General features: G+C 43.9%; 1 protein-coding gene across 6 annotated transcripts in view; it reads left to right on the forward strand.

Annotated features, from left to right (window-relative positions):
- The window catches only part of ERCC6L2 (ERCC excision repair 6 like 2), a 427,384-nt gene that overhangs the window by 399,511 nt on the left and 7,500 nt on the right, over positions 1–20,373 (forward strand). For all 6 annotated transcript variants that reach the window (XM_029617631.1, XM_029617627.1, XM_029617610.1 and 3 more), the window contains one exon: positions 9,521–9,693. In XM_029617631.1, coding sequence (XP_029473491.1) covers positions 9,521–9,693 — 173 coding nt within the window. The remainder of the gene's footprint in view (positions 1–9,520; positions 9,694–20,373) is intronic.

A 20,373-nucleotide genomic window follows, 5' to 3' on the forward strand; every position in this document is an offset into this window, starting at 1 on the left:
TGTGTTTCAATGTCCGATGTTGCTTAATGCGATGGATCCGAAATCCCCAACCTGTACAAGTTTCGCATTGCTATCTTCCTCAGGGGTTATTTTCTCGGCAATATCCGAAGTTGAAAGTATTCAAAAGTTCAAAGTATTCTCTTTATAGTTGTATCTATATGGTACATTAAGCCTCCTCTACGCGTCTCAATGGCGGTTAGAGAACCCTCCCTTCCTCATTGACTATTTATGATCACATGGAAGTTCTGAAAAGACCTATCATCGTTCTTCAAGTTAGAGACATCCAATCCAATTTGTCATTTAGACCGCCTGGTTGCTCTGTATTTAACTTGAAAATCCATGATTGTTCCCGATAGTTAAGCATGGTCAAATTGTTTCCACTCCTTTTGCCAATGCTATCTATGACAGTCCATTTCAATTGATCGAAAGTGTGTTTATATTCGATACAATGAGGCACTATAGGTGCTGTCATGGTAGCTGTATTTAAACGGGAGCGATGCTCGATGATTCTTTGTCTAACAACCCTGCTTGTGCGACCCATGTATACTTTGGGACATGGGCATATTATAATGTAGATCACTGATCTCCTTAATTTATATCCTGTCAATGGGTGGACCCAAATAGTGCCCTCCAGAGCAAAATCGCAAACAGAACATTGGCCACACTTCTTGTGCACGCCAATTGGTTCTGAAATTGCTTCCCTAAATTGTGAATATACAACACTGTCACAAATATTACGGCCTCTTTTTGTGGCGATGAGAGGCATCGCATTAAAAATCCCATGCAACGCCAAGATGTGCCAGTGCTTTTTTATTGAAGAAATAATGGCTGTTGACGTGCTATTGGGCAAAACACACACCAGACGATTTTGTTCCTTCTTGGGTTTATATTGGAGCAATGTTTCACGATTGCTATATCTTGCTCTTTTGTATGCTTTTCTAATCATGTTTTTCGGGTATCCCCTCTCCAAAAATTTTCGGCTTAATACTCCTGCCTGTTGATCAAATTTGGCTGTTGTTGTGCAAATTGACCTAATCCGTAAAAACTGTGAAACCGGTAAGCCTCGTTTGAATGCTGTGGGATGATGACTTTTATATCACAATAAATTATTGCGATCTGTGTCTTTTCTGTTGACAGTAGTAAAGAAGGCATTGCCCTTAATACTTATACATACATCTAAATATATCTGTTCTTTACTCTGCATGTGTGAGAATTTTAAATGTATGTCCAAACTGTTTATCCATGTCAAAAAGATGTTCAGCTCTTCCTCCGGGCCATTCCAAATAAAAAACACATCGTCTATATATCTATGCCAGTTTTCAATGTGTGTCCACTGTATTGAAGTGTATATCCATCTTTGCTCAAAATCTGCCACATATAAATTGGCGACCAAAGGCGCTAATGATGACCCCATGGGAATGCCATGGTCCTGATGATAAACTGTTTCTTTGAACAGAAAATAATTATTAAACAATACTAACTTTATTAGTGATGTTAAAAAATCGGTAGGTATTCTGCGGAGACCCACATGATGGACTAATTCTCAAGTCACTATATCCAATGCTGCTTGTTGTGGTATTTGTGTGTATAGTGACTGTATGTCCATAGTAACTAATACAGTAGAACCCTCTGCTATCTGCACCTCAGTCAACTTATTCAAAAAGTGAATGGTATCTTGCAAATATGAGGGTTTTTTTGCCACCAATGGTTGAAGAAAGTGATCTACAAAGATGGCTGGTGGTTCTAATATTGATCCATTAAGGGATACTATGGTCTAATAGGTGGATCTGTGAGATTTGTATATATTTTAGGAACAGCATGTATAACTGGAGTACGTGAATGCTTCTGTACCAAAAAGGACTTTTCTTTGGAAGTTAAAAAAGTCGCTGATTCTGTTAACTGTTCAATCTGATCTTGAAGTGCTATAGTGGGATCTTAGTACATAATACTGTAATAGCCTGCCTGGGTTAAATGCTCATTCAAAGCTTTTTCATATTTTATGCGATCTTGAACCACTATGGCCTCTCCTTTATCTGCAGGCTTTACTACTACTTGATCCATCTTACTCAACAAGGTTGAAATTATAATATCCAAAAAAAGTTTTTGTTCAAATGTTTGAATATCTTTCAAAACTAGATGTAAGAATGTCCTAACATGGGCATCCATGGGTCCAGGAGGATTCCATTGGGATCTAGGTTTAACTATTGACATATCAGACTCGTGAATGTCATTATGCTGGAAGAACAATTTCAGGTTTACTTTTCTGACTAGCCTATAAATGGCTATTCTACTTTCAAAGGAATTGTGAAATTTAGTGGGGACAAACGACAATCCATTATTTAAAACTTGTTGTTGTGTGCCTGTCAATTGAACAGAAGCAAGTTTATTATTGCAGATGGTCTTTGGATGTCTGTTGTCTCCCAGTTTGTCCTGTATTCCAATATGTTTCCTGAAATTTTTATTTGGTCTTTCTTGTATATCCTTTTTGTGGTCTTTTTTGTTTGTCCTCTTCTAAAACAAATTTTTCCGGAAATGTGTCTGTATGTCCACTTGAGCTCTTACCCGATGAGAATGTAAAATGCACTTTTTTATTACTTCCTTTGTCCGTATTTTTATTGTCCATCCTTATAATTGAACTTTTTATACCACTGAAATAGAGGGCATTATGAACTTGGGATGAGGTTTGTGGGGTGGGTTTTGGGGGACAGTTTTACATGCACAGTCATACATACGAACACCACATTTACCATCAGTGAAGGTTTGACAGTGGGCATTGATCTCATGTGTGATGAAAAGTAAGAGAAGAGTAGATTTGTACCATGTTCTCTCTACCTATCTTGATGCACTCTCTACCTAGCTGCAGTCAAGCTAGGTAGAGAGTAAATGGTACAAATCTATTCTTCTTTTACTTTTCATCACTCCAAATCACATTAAATCTTTACTGATGGTAATTGAACAAAGATGCAGATAATGAAGACCCCTGAGGAACACCTGTCTTAAATGGAGCCCAATCAAAGGACTTGTTATTTTTTACTTGCACTGAGTGACCTGATAATAATGAATTAAACTATTTTAAAACCTTTCAAGAAATTCTAACTTCTTCTAAATTAGAGGCTAAAATAGAATAATCTACTGTGTTGAATGCAGTTGACAAATTTAATAGTACTAAAATATAACTTTTTCCCCCTCCATTAAGTGTCAGTAATTGATAATACCAGGGTTTCACTAGATTGATTTTTCCTAAATCCACATTGGTTTGGATTCAATAAATGATTCTCCACTAAGAAATCTGTTAATTGCTTGTTCACTACTTTTTCCAGAAATGTTGTGTGGAAGGGCAGGGAGGAAATAGTTTTCAAATTTAGAAGTGTCTAAAGAATGCAGCTTCAGTAATGGGTTGATAGATGCAGTTTTTAAAGCATCTGGGGGTTTTTTTTCCCTTCCATTAAAGATAAGTTTATTATTTTAGTGATAACAGGAGCTAAATCTTTACGTAAAAATTTTAAGCAGTTAACTGATAATGGATTTAATGGACAGAAAGAGTTTGTTTTTGCAATAAAGCCTTCCGAGGAGAGAAAAACATTACCAATTTACATCAGATTTTTGTCTAATTTTTATAATCTCGTCGTTAGTGGGTGGGAACTCTGAACACAATTTATCACAGTTATCAGGGACAAGTCAGGAATTAATGTCAGCTTTACTAACAAGCAGGTCGATACTGTAAGACCGCGGGAGAGCGGACGAACGCCCGCTCTCCCGGCGCGCGCACCGTCCCTTCGCCGGTGCGGGCGATTCAGTATTTAAATGAGGCGACGCGGTGCAAACGAGGGAAAGGAGGCGCTAGGGACACTAGCGCGTCCCTAGCGCCTCCTTTTTGTCAGGAGCGGCGGCTGTCAGCGGGTTTGACAGTCGACGCTCAATTTTGCCGGCGTCGGTTCTCGAGCCCGCTGACAGCCACGGGCTCGGAAACCGGACGCCGGCAAAATTGAGCGTCCGGTTTTCGGCCCGACAGCCGCGGGCCGAATTCAAATTTTTTTTTTTTTTTTTACTTTTGGGGACCTCCGACTTAATATCGCTATGATATTAAGTCGGAGGGTGCACAGAAAAGCAGTTTTTACTGCTTTTCTGTGCACTTTCCTGGTGCTAATTTCTTAGAGTAAAATGTGCGGCTTGGCTGCACATTTTACTTACTGGATCCCGCGCGCATACCTAATAGGGCCATCAACATGCATTTGCATGTTGAGGGCGCTATTAGGTGCCGCGGGTGGGCCGCGTGTTTTCCTCCCCTTACTGAATAAGGGGTAAGGGAAAACACGCGTCCAGAGCAGGCTGACAGTGCGCTCCGACGGAGCACACTTTACTGTATCGACCTGAAGGTTTGTTTTAGAACATAAGAAATTGCCATGCTGGGTCAGATCAAGGGTCCATCAAGCCCAGCATCCTGTTTCCGACAGAGGCCAAACCAGGCCACAAGAACCTGGCAAGTACCCAAACACCAAGAAGATCCCATGCTACTGATGCAATTAATAGCAGTGGCTATTCCCTAAGTAAACTTAATTAATAGCAGTTAATGGACTTCTCCTCCAAGAACTCATCCAAACCTTTTTTGAACCCAGTTACACTAACTGCACTAACCACATCCTCTGGCAACAAATTCCAGAGCTTAATGGTGCATTGAGTGAAAAAGAACTTTCTCCGATTAGTCTTAAATGTGCTACTTGCTAACTTCATGGAATGCCCCCTAGTCCTTCTATTATCCGAAAGTGTAAATAACCGATTCACATCTACTCGTTCAAGACCTCTCATGATCTTAAAGACCTCTATCATATCCCCCCTCAGCCGTCTCTTCTCCAAGCTGAATAGCCCCAACTTCTTCAGCCTTTCCTCATAGGGGAGCTGTTCCATTCCCTTTATCATTTTGGTTGCCCTTCTCTGTACTTTCTCCATCGCCACTATATCTTTTTGAGATGTGGCGACCAGAATTGTACACAGTATTCAAGGTGCGGTCTTACCATGGAGCGATACAGAGGCATTATGACATTTTCCGTTTTATTAACCATTCCCTTCCTAATAATTCCTAACATTCTGTTTGCTTTTTTGACTGCTGCAGCACACACTGAGCCGACGATTTCAAAGTATTATCCACTATGATTCCTAGATCTTTTTCCTGGGTGGTAGCTCCTAATATGGAACCTAACATTGTGTAACTACAGCAAGGGTTATTTTTCCCTATACGCAACACCTTGCACTTGTCCACATTACATTTCATCTGCCATTTGTTTTGGTAAGAGATTTCACTGTACAGAATAAAACCTTTGGATTAAATATCTGACCATGGATTTTCTCTGATATTTTTTCTTAGCTGCATCAATAGATTCATGATAAATTTGCAGCTGATTTCTATATAACTTCAGCTTGGAGTCAGATTTATCTGTTCTCCAATTGTTCATACTTTTTCAGCATTCTCTTTTCATTTTTAAGAGCTTTAGTTCAGGGGTGGGCAAACTTGTGCTGGGAGTCACATTACAAGTTATCGAGCGCAGCAAGGGCCAGAGGGTGTGGTATGGCAGGGCGTGGCAGAGCATGGTGTGGCAGGTCCTTGACACAGCAATCAAATCTCCACTACTTGCTGCAGGCATTTCAATATCCAACAGGCTTAAGCACCATCAATTTTAGCACCCAAGGAGCTCCTTCAATCATGGATCTCCAGCCTCTACCAAAATTAGAAAAACTTTCAACCCAACAGGTGCAAGGCATTTTCCCAACTAGCAGATTATCTAACCTCCGTGCAGGCCATAAAGTATAAATAGTAAGGTGTAGACAAAATTTGGACTGGAAACCACTAAAAGCCAGACTGACATGCAGTGCAATAAAACAAAAACATTGACACCATTCCTCACAAAACAAAGTGAAGAAATATAAATCAGTCATAACAGTGAGGAAACCATACTAATAAAAAGCATATTTCAAAACAGATGACAAATTGGACACCACCTAATAATTAAGAATAAGGATTAAAAATATTATAAACTTTAAACATTTCCCCAAAATCAATCAAATATTTCAAAACAGCAGACATATTAAACACCCAATAATTTAAACTAAAATAGATTAAAAAAATTCCTCCCCTCTCCATATCTGGAAACTTTTCAATTCCAATCACCCTGAGATTGTAGACTTGAATTAGTAGGGGGAAGGAGAAGGAGGGTACACACAAACACAAACTTCCTCCAATATACACACACCTGCATTCACACACACACACACACACACACAAATGCATTCACCCTTCTACCCTCTCTGCTTCTCAATCCCCTCTTCTACTTCCTCCCTCCCTTTTTCCTTTCCTCTCACTCAATTTCAGTCATTCACTCTCCTTCCCTCTGTCACTCAACCCTGTCATCATCTTCCCTTCCCTCTATCACCTCATCCCCCCCCACTTAATTCTCTTACCTTTCCTCTGTCACTCACCCCTCACTTCCACTCACTCTTTTCCCTTGTTTCATTATCTTTCCCTCTGTCACTCAATCCCATTCCCACTCACCCTGCAATTACTGCCTCCCATTCACTCCTTTCATTTCTCTTCCCTCCCATTCCTCCCCTTCCCTCTGTCAGTCACTCTTACTCCCATTCATTCCCCTCTGTCACTCACCCCTCACTCCCACTCATTCTCACTCCTTTCCCACTCAGTCACTAGCCCTTCTCTCCTACATACCCACTCACTCATTCCCTTCCCTGACGCTTATCACCTCCCGCTGTCCCTCACCCTCTCTTTCCCACTCATTCATGTCCCTTCCATTTCACTCATTCACCATACTCACCACTTCCCCTCCTTCCCTCTCTGTTCCTTTCTATGCCTCCCTCTCTATCCCTTCCCTTAGTCCGTTACTCACCACTCTTCACAGCAGTGCCCCTCTTCGCTGGCGGGGAGGGTGGAAATCGCGGCACCACACTGAGTCTCTCCTTTTGCACCAACAAACACGCTGACCAACTGGGCTGCCTCCTCGTTGGCGGGGAGTGGAAATCACCCCAGCGCTGATGCACCGGGTCTCTCTTTGCACTGATGCAACAGGTTTCCTTCGCACACTGGCACACTGGCATGGTAGGAGCACTGGCTGGCACCGGCCAGCCAGTGCTCCTACCATGTGACAGGGGCCGGCCAATGGCACGGATACCCTGTCATATGGCAAGGGCAAAGGGCCATCGGCGCCATCTTTATGAGTGGCAGCCGATGGCCCAAGAACGGGAGATTGCTCCCGGGACCACCACTAGACCACCAGGTAATTTAAAAATGTTTTGTGGGGATCGGGAGGGTGGGAGAAGCTAAGGGGTCATCTTTAAAGGGTTGGGTGGGGTTTTTTTTTAATCGTGCCATCGGCGCCATTTTTGAGTGGCAGTCAAAATGGCGCCGATGGCCCAAGAGCAGGAGATCGGCCCCCGCGCCCCCACTGGACCACCAGGTACTTGTAAAAGGTTTTGGGGGGGTTCGGGGGGGTGGGGGAAGGTAAGGGATTAGTTTTATAGGGTCGGGGTGGGTTTAGGGGTTGTTTTGGTGTGCTGGTTTTCCCGCCCTCCCCCCAAATAACTCCCGTTAGTGGACACTAACGGGAGTAACAATTTTTCATGATAAATCGTGAAAATTTCTATTGTATTGCGCACTGTACCGATTTTTGACGATTTAAAAAATATCGGACGATTTTTTTAAATCGTCAAAAAACGATTCACATCCCTAGCATACAACAGTAATGAAACTTGAAGTTACATCTTAAAAAGAAAAGGAAAAAAAAACAGTTGCGAACCAAACTCATTGCTAAGATAGCTCATTGAGTTACAGAGGTTGACTGATACTGCTGCTAATTTGTTTTTGAAATCTCTTCCTTCCCCTCTACCTAACTAAAACTAAAAAGTCATGGGATAGGAGGCGATGTCCTTTCGTGGATTACAAACTGGTTAAAAGACAGGAAACAAAGAGTAGGATTAAATGGTCAATTTACTCAGTGGAAAAGGGTAAACAGTGGAGTGCCACAGGGATCTGTACTTGGACCGGTGCTTTTCAATATATATATAAATGATCTGGAAAGGAATACGACGAGTGAGGTTATCAAATTTGCGGATGATACAAAATTATTCAGAGTAGTTAAATCACAAGCAGACTGCGATACATTACAGGAGGACCTTGCAAGACTGGAAGATTGGGCATCCACATGGCAGATGAAATTTAATGTGGACAAGTGCAAGGTGTTGCATATAGGGAAAAATAACCCTTGCTGTAGTTACACGATGTTAGGTTCCATATTAGGAGCTACCACCCAGGAAAAAGATCTAGGCATCATAGTGGATAATACTTTAAAATCGTCGGCTCAGTGTGCTGCAGCAGTCAAAAAAGCAAATAGAATGTTAGGAATTATTAGGAAGGGAATGGTTAATAAAACGGAAAATGTCATAATGCCTCTGTATCACTCCATGGTGAGACCGCACCTTGAATACTGTCTACAATTCTGGTCGCCGCATCTCAGAAAAGATATAGTTGCGATGGAGAAGGTACAGAGAAGGGCAACCAAAATGATAAAGGGGATGGAACAGCTTCCCTATGAGGAAAGGCTGAAGAGGTTAGGGCTGTTCAGCTTGGAGAAGAGATGGCTGAGGGGGGATATGATAGAGGTCTAAGATCATGAGAGGTCTTGAACGAATAGATGTGACTCGGTTATTTACACTTTCGAATAATAGAAGGACTAGGGGGCATTCCATGAAGTTAGCAACTAACACATTTAAGACTAATCGGAGAAAATTCTTTTTCACTCAACGCACAATAAAGCTCTGGAATTTGTTGCCAGAGGAGGTGGTTAGTGTAGCTGGGTTCAAAAAAGGTTTGGATAAGTTCTTGGAGGAGAAGTCCATTAATGGCTATTAATCAATTACACTTAGGGAATAGCCACTGCTATTAATTGCATCAGTAGCATGGGATCTTCTTAGTGTTTGGGTAATTGCCAGGTTCTTGTGGCCTGGTTTTGGCCTCTGTTGGAAACAGGATGTTGGGCTTGATGGACCCTTGGTCTGACCCAGCATGGCAATTTCTTATGTTCTTATGTTCTAACTCAGGAAAGTACAGAAAATGGTTTTGAATATGTTCTCTTTAAAATGCCAGTAAAGTAAGGGCAGCCAAGGTTAATATCCTTTATTTTTGATACTTCTGCTATTTCATGGAAGATTGGCATTTATTTATTATTGGACTTGATTTCCTGCTTTTGTGAATAAGAAATTCACCCAAGGTGGGTAATAACATATTAGCATAGCAGTATATAATCAGAGATCATTAGCAGCAACAGTTCTGATTAACTTGCCCTTAATTGAAGTTTTTAGTAACACTCCCACACTCTTGACTGAACAAAAAATAATTATGGTGAATGCTATTTCAGATGCTGTGGTATGGCCTATTTTGTTCACAAACTGTATCAATACACATTTTAACAGACAACATTTTCTCAATTCAATATTGTGGTCCTTACTTTTCATTGTATAGAAATCTGAAGACAGCTTAGAAGATGAAATGCTAGTGAGAGAAAACGAGAGCTGTAAGGACAATCGGCAGTTTCCTGTTTCCATTGAGCATCCCATTACCCAGATGGGGAAAAAGGTGCTTCGAGCAGGCCATATCACTTTCTTGATTGGAGAGACACCCAAAGGAATTCTCAGGTGAGATAATTTGAAGGGCTGGGTTAGTGGGCAGGCCATATTGGTCTGTATGGGAAATTTGAAGCAATCCCACTGCTTTGGGGGGTCACACCCTGGATAAGTGAGAGCAACCTCAAAGCCCCCCCCCCACCCCCATGCCAGGGTTATCCCCTCCCATTCCCTTTCCCTGTCCTCCTCCTGATTCAGGAAGCTCCCAAGGAACTCTGACATCTGACTAGAAGCCTCCTCATATAGACAGATAAACACTGATTGCCTTTTAATTTAGGCCGTGAGAAACTTTCATTGGATATCCCTGTAAAATGGGGGAGGGGGGTCCTTGTCTTTCTGTACCAATGTGCTTAGCATAGATTTATTTCCTTTAATTTCCCTAGGGATGTGGTTTAAATCTAAACAGTATACTAAAGTGTCCTTCCTTGCTCTTGGACAGCTGCCATTATTTGCATTAGTCTTCTTAAAAATCGTTTGCCCCTCTTTATCATCATCCAAAGTCACCCAGCCATGTCACCATCAACAGCTGTCTAGGCAATATGCCTGGGTGAATCTGGGAAGTCTAGCTTCAATTTTTAGCTAGCAGAGACTGCTAGAGTGACAATAGCAATCTTTCCTCCCTCTGCGGGCCTGAACACAATACCTCAGTATTGGTGTGAACAGCCCCAGTGGATAGGGGATCCAAAGTCTGATCTCCTACATCACGCAGTACTGTAGCACAAGTCACAGGGCTGGCCCTATTTGCAATATTCTTTTAGGTATGTACCGGTAATTCTTGAAACTGAGAAGAGAAAGTGGATTTCTCATTGAAGTAAACTAGAACAAAAGGCATTTGAAATGCTCTCGTTATGTAACTTAGCATGCAGTAAGAATGATTAACTTTTAGCATACTTATCATAGCTGTTGCAGATTTAAGTAGTACTGAATAGAGAAAGCCTAAGTCTTACTGAAAGGAAATCAATATAAGTACTCAACACAAATATCCCACAGAATAAAAAAATAACAATTTTGTTGGTGCTAATTAACAAGGTCATTTATCATTTCATGTTAAATAGTGCAATGCATGCTAGTATGCAAATGTTGCATTTGTTATGCAATTGGGAGGAGATTGGGTGGAGTTATGGTAATGAGAGAGAGAGAATGCCTCTATAGAGACCAATAAGTCACTTTACTATTTAAGAGGGGGTACTTTTAACTCTGTTTGGGGGGGTGGTATAAGTTCAGGGGGTGGTTTTATATACACAGTAGGGAGGGTATGAACAGCAAAGTTGACATCACTGAAGATTTTCTGCTGTTTGAATTGATGAAAGCTTGTTTGAAGCTAGGTAGAGAGTGCATTGTACAAATCGACTCATCTTGTACCTTTCATCGATCGTGCATCAGTGAGGCTCTTCTCTGCATCGGCTATGCCTCTGGAGGCAAAGGAGCCTCGGAAGAGGGATCAGCAGGCAGATGTTGCACCCGTTCTGCAGGCCCTGTCCAGGAGGCCCCGGGAGGGAGGGGGGTTGTGAAAGAGACTGCAGCCATTTTGGCTCTACGTGGCAGGAGGCCTGCTATGGATAGGACATACAGGGACTCCCCTCCCCTACTTTCTCCAGTACAGCAGGAGTCTGGAGAAGGTGGAGAGTATCCAGCAGAACTAGGGAAGGACCTGGCAGCTGCAGAAGATGGGGAGCGTAATGAATTTTCCATGGATTTTGTGTTATTCCATGAGGCCTGCCTCTCCAAGAAGCAAGCGGTGGGTAAGCAGTCGGCCACCCAGACATCCTAAAGCACAGCTAAGAAGCTTCGAGCTGAGGTGCCTCCAAGGTTGGGGGGCATTATTTGCCTCTTGGGCCTAGATTGACCGGGAGTAGAGGAGATCTCCTCTGAAGACTCGGATGGCGATGATCCTCAGGGGAATCCACGTATCAACCAGGGCACTGGTCAGGGGGCGGATCCGGCACCTGGCTCAGTGGTGCTGATCTGGATGCAGATTATGTTCCTCTCGCATAAAGGGATGACCCTAGAGAAGTCAGGCTATTCCGTAAGGATGAATTGCAGCTAATCATCCCCCAGGTCCTAGAAGAGCTGGGAATCATGGTTGTGCAGGAGGATTCCAACAACGAGGGGGTAAACCCAGTATTGGATGGACTGTGTGGGCCACCGAAAGCTTTCCCTTTGCCAAATAAGGTGAAGAAACTGACAGTGAATGGGATTTCCCGGAGGCAGGGCTGAAAGTGGCCAGGGCTATGGTCAGGTTGTATCCCCTGCTGGAGGATACCTTAGAGCTTTAGAATCTTCCAAAGGTGGATGCAGCGGTGTCAGCAGTGACCAAGAAGATGACCATCCCCGTGGCAGATTCTGCGGCACTGAAAGATGTCCAGGACGGAAAGAGGCTGTTTGAGGTCTCAGCTCTGATCTTAGAGCGGCAGTCTGTGCTAGTCTGATGCAGAGAGCTTGTTTGTGTTGGGTGCAGAGAGCGCAGGAGAAGACAGGGACCGCTGCCGATTCTGGCCAGGATGCTTGCTTGGAGATTGGGGTGGCCTATGTGGCAGATGCCCTCTATGATATGCTTCGGACTTCAACCAGGATTATGGTGTCCGCGGTAGCTGCTCAAAAACTCTTGTGGTTGCGTAATTGGTCGGCGGATGTGTGGTCAAAAACGCAACTTTGTAATCTGCCCTTCAAATGAAAGTTTTTGTTTGGAGAGGACCTGGAGAAGCTGATGAAGCATTTGGCAGATTTGAAAGGGAATAGATTGCTCGAAGATAAGAAAGGGAGTAAGAAGACCTTTCTGCCATGCGCTCACTTCTGACAGATGAGGAGATTATGCTCCAACAGAAGTTCTTCTGGATCCATGCAGAAGCAGAGTTCAGGAAAACAGCAGTCCTTTCGAGGGACCCATAGGCCAGCCAGAGATACTTCCAGGCAGGGTTCTGGAGGTGCAAAATCCGTCCAATGAAGGTGGGCTGGTCCACTTCTCCCTGGAAGCTGTCAGAGGAAGGTTGTCCCATTTTTAGGAGGAGTGGACCAGAGTCACTTCCGACCGGTGGGTTCTGGAAGTAATAAGGGATGGCTATGCCTTAGAATTTTCATGCCCCCTCAAAGAGGCCTTAGTGGTGTCCTGTTGTGCTTCAACCTGGCAAGTGGGCAGCAGTGCAGGAAACCCTTCTACAGCTGCAGCAATTGGAAGCCATCATCCCAGTGCCACGGGAGGAGCAAGGTCAAGGAACATATTTGGTGTAATTCATGGTTCCCAAGAAGCCATTCTAGATCTGCAAAATGTCAATGGTGCCACCCTTTTGGATGGAGACATTGTGATTGTTGATTACGGCACATTCCCATCCGGGCAAACCATCAGACGTTTCTTTGCTTCACTGTGCTAGAAGAGCATTTTCAATTTCGAGCTCTTCCCTTCAGGCTGGCTACCGCACCAAGAACATTCACGAAGTTGATGGTGATGGCAGTCGCAGCCCTCAGAAGGGAAGGGATACTAGTACATTCATACCTGGACGATTGGCTCATTCAGGTGAAGTCGGAGGTAGAGTGTCACTATGCCATTCGATGAGTGACAGAGCGTCTAAGGGCCCTAGGCTGGATGATAAACCTGGCAAAGAGCCATTTGGAGCCATCTAAGTCCCTGGATTATCTGGGACCGCGGTTCGACACCCAGTTAGGCAAGGTGTTTCTTACCCCAGAAAGGGTGCTGAAGTTGCAGTCGCAAGTGTTCGTCTGCAGGATCTGCCAGTTCCCAAGGTCTGAGATCATTTATAAATGCTAGGTTCCATGGCCTCTACACTGGATTTGGTGCCATGGGCCTTTGCTCACTTGTGTCCTCTTCAGAAGGCACTTCTGTCCCATTGGAATCCGTTGTCAGAGGAATTTCAGCTACTGTTGCCACTCCAGGATGAATCCAGTTCCAGTCTTTCGTGGTGGCTGTCTCATCCCAGTTTAGAGAAGGAAATGAATCTGGAAGTTCCGGACTGGGTGGTAGTGACCACAGATGCCAGTCTCAGCGGTTGTGGAGCCATATGTCAGGGAGCTGCGGCCCAAGGACAGTGGTCAATGGTAGAAGCATCTTGGTCAATCAACTGTCTAGAAACAAGAGCGGTCCAGAGGGCGCTGCTGTTCTTTCTTCCTCAGATTCAGGGACATGGGTGCGTGTGTTCTCGGACAACGCAACTACAGGGGTGGTCCTATATCAATCGGCAGAGCGGAACGAAGAGTCGCTTAGTGGCTCTGGAGTTTCAGGAACTCTTTGTCTAGGCGGAACTTTTAGCAGCTCTAGCAGCCTATCACATGACAGGTGTGAACAATATGCAGGTAGACTATCTCAGCAGACAACAGCTGGACCCGGGGGAATAAGAACTGTCAGTGGAGGCCTTTGCCCTCATTCGGCACAGGTGGGGCGAGCCCCAGTTTGATCTCATGGCAAAGCAAAAGAATGCCAAGGTGGCCAGGTTTATCAGCCACTGGAGAGAGTTTGACTCCTCAGGTTCAGCTATGGCCAGGGAGACACTGATATATGTCTTTCCCCCTGGCTGCTTGTAGTTAGGGTGCTGCGCTGCATTGACCAACATCCAGGAAGTGATCCTGGTAGCGCTGGAGTGGCCGCTCTGTCTTTGGTTTGTGAATCTAGTTCAGTTAGCGGTGGATGGACCTGTTCAGTTAAGCCACCTGAGGGGAGTGCTGCATCAGGGACCCATCTTTTCGGAGAAGGCGAATCGCTTTTGAGAGGCGATGTTTCCGTTTGAAGGGGTATTCAGAGCCAGTGATTGCTACTCTTCTTCAGGCTAGAAGATCCTCTACCTCTTTGGTGTATATCAGAGTTTAGAGAGTGTTTGAGTCCTGGTGTGGTATCCATGATGCTGAGCCTTTGCAGGCCGATATTGCCTAGGTCTTGGCCTTTTTGCAAGAGGGCTTGTCAAAGGGTTTAGCCTACAATTCTCTTCGAGTCCAGGTTGCAGCCTTGGATTGTTTCAGAGGGAGGCTGCAGGGAAGACCCTTAGTGTCTCATCTGGATGTAGTACGTTTTCTTAAAGGAGTGAAGCATTTGCGTCCCCCAATCCATAGACTTTGTCCATCCTGGAATCTTAATTTGGTTCTTCGAGTACTGAGTGGTCTGCCCTTTGAACCTTTGAGAAGGACTTCTTTGAAGAACCTTACCCTAAAGATTGAGTTCCTGGTGGCTATTTGCTTGGTGAGATGAATTTCAGAGCTTCAGGCATTATCATGCAGAGATCCTTTTTTGAAGATTTCAGATTATGGAGTTTCATTTCGTGTGGTGCCTTTCTTTTTGCCCAAAGTCATGTTGGTTTTTCATCTTAGCCAGATGGTGGAATTACTGTGCTTTCCCCACCTGGCTTCGATTCTCTCCATGCAAGGGAGTTTCATTTTTTGGACGTGCGTCAGGTTCTCTTGCGATACCTCAAGGTGACTAATGAACTTCAGAGGTCAGACCATTTCTTTGTGGTGTTCAGTGGACCAAAGAAAGGTTGCAAAGTGGGTAAGAGCATGATTGCATGGTGGTTAAAGGAGGTGATTTTGTTGGCCTGTATGTATAAAGGTCGGTCGATCCCTGAGGGATTGCGAGCGCATTCTACTAGCGTGCAGGCAGCCCCCTGGATAGAGTGTCAATTGGTTTCTCCACAGGAGATTTGTTGAACTGCGACACTTTTACTAAACATTACCGTTTGGATGTCAGGGCCCCGGAGGAGGCCTCCTTTGATGAAAGTGTACTGCGTGCAGGTCTTTCGGGATCCCACCCAGTGTAGAAGGGCTTGGGTATATCCCATGTCTGGACTGCTCTGGGGTATGAACAGGAAAGGAAAATTGGTTTTTACCTGCTAATTTTTGTTCCTGGAATACCACAGATTGGTCCAGATTCCCGTCCTCCTTATGGTTTTTATTTTGAAAGACCTTTTTCTGTTTCTGGATGCTGCTGGTTATGCAGAATTTAAATGTGTGCTGCAGAATTGCAAATGAGATTGTACATAGTTCTCAGTTATGTTGAGATTGGAAGGTTTTCGTTACCCTAGGTTGAGGTCCAGTTTTGGTTGGGGATTCCAACTTATTCCCCAGCTCGCTCTAAAGGGAGAAATCCTTGGAGTTTGGGAAGTAGTCATCGTGGTTTGGGTACAGTTCAATACTAAGAGACTGAAGTTGGCACTCTCGGTTATGTAGCAGTGCCTCAAAGTTTTGTTCTCTGCCTCCATCTGGTAGGGATGCAAAATCCACTTGTCTGGACTGATCTGTGGTATTCCAGGAACAAACATTAGCAGGTAAGAACCAATTTTCCTTTCAGCTCAGCCAGCCATTTCAGAGACTACATTCAACCAATGTAGTATGAATGTCCTTTAATTGATAAATTTAGGTATTTCTTAGGATCTTTTTTTTTCAGTCTGTTTCCAAAAATCACAGAACATATTCATCAGACACTATAACATGATTTCTGAAACATATATTTTGCAAAACAATTGTAATATTTAAAAGTGGGGAAACCAATATTATCCAGGTAAGTGGCAGCCATTTAATATTTGACTATGATCAGCAATCGCCATTTAGCCGAATAACATGTGGGTGGGATGTGGGCAGATCAGGAAGGAGCTACTTATCCACTTAACTTAGCTAAGTAAGTGCTGATATTAGGACTTCTCTGGTTAAGTTTACCAAATAAGTTAGAGCTGTTCAATAGCAGGTCTAAAGTTAGCCAGATATAACTTAACCTGCTAACTAGAACATCTCTGGGTATATTTAGCGGCATAAGCGTGCTACTGAATATCCTTTCTAAGTTAGCTGGATAAGTTATATCTGGCTAACTTAGTATCTGATTCAATAAGGGTTTTTCCCATAGACACAAAATGGGAGAAAGCCTTAATGAATCTGGCCCTTAGATGGCCAGATATCTTTGAACATTGGGCCAATGATGTCCAGTTATATGATTTTATAGGATTGTTCTGGGAAGGGTTGTGGTGGGGACATAATGATATTCAAGTTTAATTATAAAAACTCAAATTGAGGGGTGGGGCGCAAGGCTGAAGGACCTAGGGAAGTGGCTTCCAAATCTATTCTGGAAGAAGGACTGGGCCTGCCTCATGGCCTGTGGGTATGTAATGGCCTCACTGGCCCTGTGATGATTTTGTTTTTTTCAGCTATTGGTGCTGCCATGCAGAAAAATCAACAGCACTGCAACCCAAGGAGTATAGGAGGGAGGAGAGACAAAAAGAGGGAGAGGGGAGAGCGCTGCTGCTTGGCAGGGATTAAAAAGGGAGTCAAAGAAGGGACTGCAGCTGTGCAGGAGATTAGGGGGCAAAAACAAAGAGGGGGCTGCTGGGCAGGGATGGGTAAGGGTGAAAGGGGGATGCAAGACAAATAGTTGAGGGGAGAGAAAGAGGAAGACCCATGGTAAGTGGTAGGGTGGATGCAGGGCAAGGAGTGGGGGAAAAAGAGGGCGACTAAGGGCACAGAGCAAGGAATGGGGAGGAAGAGGAGGACGCAGGGCGCGAGTGGAATGGGAGAGAAAAGGGATTGTTGGGTATAAGGTGGAGAAGAGAAAGAGGAGGATGCTGGGTAGGAGAGGGGAGAGGAGAGGATAGCTGTGCCTTTGTTGCTAAAGGGGAAAGTGCTGTATCAGACACTGGTGAGTGAAGTGGGGGGAAGGCATAATTCTGTATATCTGCTCTGGGTGCAGAAAAAGCTGGTCCCAGCCCTGCACTGGATGAAGAGTCTTCATATATGCAACAACCACGCAGTTCTTTTGAGCGCATCATATTACCACCAAGTCGCTGTTATAATCATAGACCACTGAAAACCAGTCTAGGTGTTCTTTTTAGGAGGTTTTTTTGTCTCAAGTTCCTTGAACTTTTATAATTTATCTGCAGTTGAGTTGCTGCACTATGGGACCTGCCTGAAGATGTTTTTTCTTTCATTTCAAATGGTCTGACACAACCACATCTTGTCACCAACTCTGCTTGTTAGTGGTTCTAAAATTCACCATGATCCTGTAATTTATGAGAGTTCAACCCCATCGCATGCTTGTCAATGCACCTCTTGGAAAAATATGGGAAAAATACTTTTTATTCAAAAGATGTTATTAATTAAGTGATGTTAGCAGCTATTGATAAAGCTTATAGAGGGGAACCCTTTTCTTAACATTGCAATCCAGACCATGTTTGTTTGAACCAATCAAATAGGAAAATTCCCTTCTTCAAGTCATGTCATGTGTGATGCTTTAACCACTCATGTTTAAGGCGGCATGTATAATCTGCCCAGTTATAAACATCCCAGTATGCCATATTCACTGGGCCTTTGTCCGTTAAGAAGATTAAATCTGCATTGTTTTTATTAAAAGGAAGGTTACTTTACAAAAGTTTATCCTTTTCCAACTCTGCATTCAATCCATATGGTTGTAGTGTATTTAACTTATAAATCTACTGCTATTCCAGGAAAGTTAACTATTGTAACATATCATCACTCCACATTCACTTGAATAGTAATATTTCAAAATAGTACGTACATTTTATTCACTGTTTAAATTGTTGGAAGCATTTACGTTTTTAAGAACATTTTTTGAAATGGAGTACAGATTATTAGCATGATATATGTAACAAGCTAATCTATGTTTCCATGCTACTCCTCTAAAAACCTCCTTAATGTGGTATGATTCCAAAGTACACGGAACAGAATGGCTAAATAACCTGATTTACATACAAAATGTAACTTAATCACATTTTTTTTTAAATGGCACAATTAACCAAACAAAACGATATTTCAAACCTGATAAAGGTCTGGCAGGTCAGAAATGTCAAGTTGCTCGAGCAATTATGTCTTATTTGGGTAACATGATTGACTTATCTAGCTAGCCAAGTGGGTGAGCTGCCAATACTGGAATAGCAAGAACGCTTTTATAACAGTCTCGGTTTGTGATGAGTGGCGCGGGTCTGAGCCCTTTACCCTGTGGCGCAGTTGACACAGCCTTGTAGGCAAATCTACGAGGCCTACACTGACAGCTGGTGAATGCGCCCTGAAGCAGGACAGGCTGGAGCTTCGCCTGTGCCAGCCGCCTCCCCCCGCAGGTTGAGTCCTTGGGTTCTGGCGGCCGGCAGGGTTTAGGTGGTTCCCAAGGGCAGTATAGAGGGCAAGAGGCCAAGAGCACCCCAGAGTCAGGACACACAGTATTTATTTATTTGTCTCTTTGCTTTTGTATACCGACGTTCGATCGAGATATCACATCGGTTCACAGGTAACTCGGTGAACAGGGCAGGGCCTGCCTTATTTTACATTGAAACATTTAACATGGTAACTTGTCCAGTAACGAAGGAGATGAGTATAATTATAAATTATAACAATTTAAAATATATATATACAGGATAGTGGCAAATCACAGTAACATTTTTAATGTCATAATTTGAATATGGGTTTACATAGCAATGAGGTAATTTGAGACATTTTACATTGCAACAAGGATTTATGACAGATTACATTGTGTCGGGGTGACATCGTAATGTGGTGTTTGAACAATTTATAACAGTCTAGATCGAGGCAATGTGGCTTGTGTCAGGTTTGCAGAGGGCGTTATTGTGTGGGAAGATGGAGGGAGGGGAAGTGGAGGCGGGGGAGGCGGGAGGCTAGCGGAGGGGTCTTTATGGGGGGGGGGGGAGTGGTGGAGAGGGAGGGAAGAGGGGTAGAGATGGAGGGCGTGAGCTGAGGGAGGGTGGTGAGGAAGTGAGTGGAGGTGGGGGGGGGGGGATAATTATGGGTGAATGTTGAAGGAGGGAGGAGTGAGGATACAGGGGTAGGGAGATAAACTCAAGGAGGGGGTTGAGAGTCTGGCGGGAATACCAGGACAGACCAAGGGTCGGGGCAGGAGGCAAGCAAGCATAGTCAGGTGCAAGGCACAAAGTCAGATCCAAAGCAAGAGATCAGATCCAGGCAGCAGGCAATCGTGGTCAGGTCCAAATCTAAAAGTCAGTATCAGGAAGTCAGGCCAAGGATGAACAAATACATACAAGAGACATTGGATGGGACAAACAGGGCAGGACAAGGCTGGATGAGTCAGGCTGGGAAAGGCAAGGCTGAAGGACAGGAATGCAGGAACACAGGAGCCAGGAATACAGAAACAATCGGGAATGCAGGAGCAACACACGCTGCTCTAGGCAGCTGCTCTAGGCAAGAGCCAATGCTGCGGGCCCTTTGCTTAAATAGCCTGATATTGCTGACGTATTCAAGAGGCACCACTCAGTGTTTCCTGCCACGAGGCCTATATTATGCATGCACTTGCACCTAAGGGGAGGCAGTGGGATAGCCACGTCAGCAGTGGTTGGTGGCATGCAGCGATGGCGGCATCCTGCCATGCCAGGAGGCCTCCGTGAACATCGGGCAGCATCTGGGTTGAGTGGGGTGGCTCGGGGAAGTCCCATGAGCTGCCAAACAAAACACAGATTTTCATTGACACAGTTGTTTCATTTGAAAACTCATGGTAGGAGATGTGGCCCTGTGGTTAAGAGTACTAGATAATGATGCAGGAGATATCCTGGCCCACAACTCCAAGATTTATCTCAGCCACTGATTCTCCATATGACTGTGGAAAATCACTTCATCATCTTCTGGCTTTCTTGGTCAACCGATTATTATTATATTTTTTTGTGTTCATTCTTCCCAAAGATCATGAAACCTGACTTTTTGACTTCAAATTGAATAAAGATGGAATAT

This window comes from Rhinatrema bivittatum, chromosome 1 (genome assembly GCF_901001135.1).
Source record: "Rhinatrema bivittatum chromosome 1, aRhiBiv1.1, whole genome shotgun sequence".
NCBI classification, from domain to species: Eukaryota; Metazoa; Chordata; class Amphibia; order Gymnophiona; family Rhinatrematidae; genus Rhinatrema; species Rhinatrema bivittatum.